Source organism: Nicrophorus vespilloides, unplaced genomic scaffold (genome assembly GCF_001412225.1).
Source record: "Nicrophorus vespilloides isolate i.1.1-1 unplaced genomic scaffold, Nicve_v1.0, whole genome shotgun sequence".
Taxonomy (NCBI): domain Eukaryota; kingdom Metazoa; phylum Arthropoda; class Insecta; order Coleoptera; family Silphidae; genus Nicrophorus; species Nicrophorus vespilloides.
This window is the reverse complement of record NW_017096031.1, coordinates 3,623-5,990: the sequence shown is the minus strand read 5'-3', so window position 1 is coordinate 5,990 and position 2,368 is coordinate 3,623. Positions and strand designations below refer to the sequence as shown.

Sequence of the window (2,368 nt, the reverse complement as noted above, 5' to 3'; positions counted from 1 at the left end):
AATATTTTTTTTTTTTTTGAAAATATAAATACAAATTTTACTGGTTCTTCAAAATTAGAATTACTAAAGTCTAGAAGTAACTAAAAAAATATTTCTTAGAATGAATTAACCTGGAAATATTCATATTTTATCATATTATATAATCATATCTTATAAACAAAATATATATAATTAAACAAAATCGTCGTACAAAAAAAGGACTTTTAGCTGTCATTTTACTTTAACATTGATGCTATATAATATATAAGCACAATAGATATTGAAAATTCAAAAGGAAGGTTTCTTTTAGGATTGGATTTCGTCATTGGGAAAGAAAAGGGAATTGGATTTGTAGATAGAGGAAATCAGATCATTTAAATAAAAATGGATAAAATTAGTTTATTTTAAAAATATTTATTAAAAAAACAATATATTTATATGTAATGTACTCAATTGATGCTATTATATTACAAAATTATATTATATTACAAAAAAGATTATCTTTTCATCCTCATCTTTATCATCTTCATCATCTGCATTGACTTCGCCAAAAGTGGAGCCTTTTTGGACGGGAGTGAAGCCTTGGGAGTGCTATTAACAATTCTTCTTCTTATATTTTCATTGGGTAGCGAAATATTTCCCAGAGTGCATGTTGTTTCTAATGCATGCATTCTCATTGACGGGGTAATTAAGGGTGTCTTGAAATGAACAATCTTCTTGTTTTTGGACTGAATCCTGGCGACATTTGGTGGTGGCTTCAACTTAGTGTCAACATATGCCATATTTATTTGTCTTACCGGAACGCAATTATCCTGAGACCGCTTGACAATTTTCATTACGTCTTTTAACTTCCTTTCCCGTTCGTTCTTGCATCTCATGTACATTTCCCTCCATGACTCCATAACGCCTTTTCTTTCATCCTGGAAATGCTTCTGCACGTGAAATTTCCAAAGCTCACTGGATTCCTTCCTAATGTATGGCTTTTGGCATTCCACTTTGAGCAACTGTTCTGGTGTCATTTTCTCCAGGATTGGCTTGATCAGGGAATACGGTACTCCAGTGATGTTGTTTAGTAATTCTAAATTCTTTTGAATCACATTAGTGCATAGACCGAAGAGAGTAGGTACATTAGTACTTTCTACCATTTTTTTCTGCCCAGAATAGACTTTTGTGCGTTCAGATTTGCAGAATATTAATTTTGTTAGATTTTCCTGTTGTCTTTCAGACAAAGTCATTTTTCTGTTTGGATTTTCCTGGGGCTTACTTGCTATAGAATGTGGCATTGATGTAATTTTTCCATCCTGCACTTTTTCTTTCAGCAGCGTTGGCTTTGATATTAACCCAGTAACATTGTGCTTTGAGCATTCCTTGTTTACTTTAATATTCACAATTTGATTATCTAAAACTTTAATTCTTTTTGCGCTGTTCGTTTTCCAAGAACTGCTTCTCACATTCTCATTTCCATCACACAAAATGCTTTCACGCTTCTTCTCTGTAATAGACTCAGAGTCAGTAACATTGTGCTTTGAGCATTCCTTGTTTACTTTAATATTCACAATTTGATTATCTAAAACTTTAATTCTTTTTGCGCTTTCGTTTTCCAAGAACTGCTTATCACATTCTCATTTCCATGACACGAAATATGTTTGCGCTTCTTCTCTGTCTTCACTGTAATAGACTCAGAGTATTTTTTAATGTTATTCTTCTTTAGCAAATTGATCATTGAACATTAAAGCATCAGCAAAACTCATGCCTGATTTACTATCAACAGCAACATTCTTTTCCTCCTTATAGCTGCTGCCTCTTGATTTAGATGAAATACACTTTTTCTCATATCTACTACTCCTGTCCGAAGACGAGTTTGAAACTTTGTTAATTTTTACCATTTTAAATTTTGCTTGTGGAAGTATTTTTTAACTATACTGCACTGTTGTCTGCTGGAGAACTACTGATTTGATTTTGAAATGTGATGCCCTTATATACCCTATATTCTGATCATAAAGTATTAGAGGGTATTAGCAAATTACTATTTGGAGTGGGGATTTACCTTATAATTGCAGGTAGTAGCAATAAAAAAGAGGATTAAACTGAAAATTATATTGCTTTATTTTTTATTGCAGTTGTTATAATTTTACTGAAAATTTAAAATGCAATATGCATAACTAGAATTGCAATTAAGTAAGAAACTTATAATAGCAGGTAGATGAAGAAATAAAAGGGTATTTGAAAGTTTTATTGCTTTACTTTTGTAAAATCTAGAAATTGTTGCAAACTGAACTAATCGTGAAACTAAATAGAAAAGTGAACCGCACGAAAAATGAATTAATTATTTTTTTTAGATTTTATTTTTCTCAATTAAAATTTAGTTTAATTTAAAATATTCAAATCA

General features: G+C 30.8%; 1 protein-coding gene across 1 annotated transcript; it reads right to left on the bottom strand.

The window, feature by feature from the left end:
- Window positions 1-476: 476 nt before the first annotated feature.
- On the bottom strand, window positions 477-1,865 carry LOC108569194 (transcription elongation factor B polypeptide 3-like). Its single transcript, XM_017930659.1, has 2 exons — window positions 1,742-1,865; window positions 477-1,471 (listed from the first exon to the last, which is right to left on the bottom strand). The coding sequence occupies exons 1-2, from the start codon at window positions 1,863-1,865 to the stop codon at window positions 477-479; spliced, it is 1,119 nt and encodes a 372-aa protein (XP_017786148.1).
- Window positions 1,866-2,368: the final 503 nt, after the last annotated feature.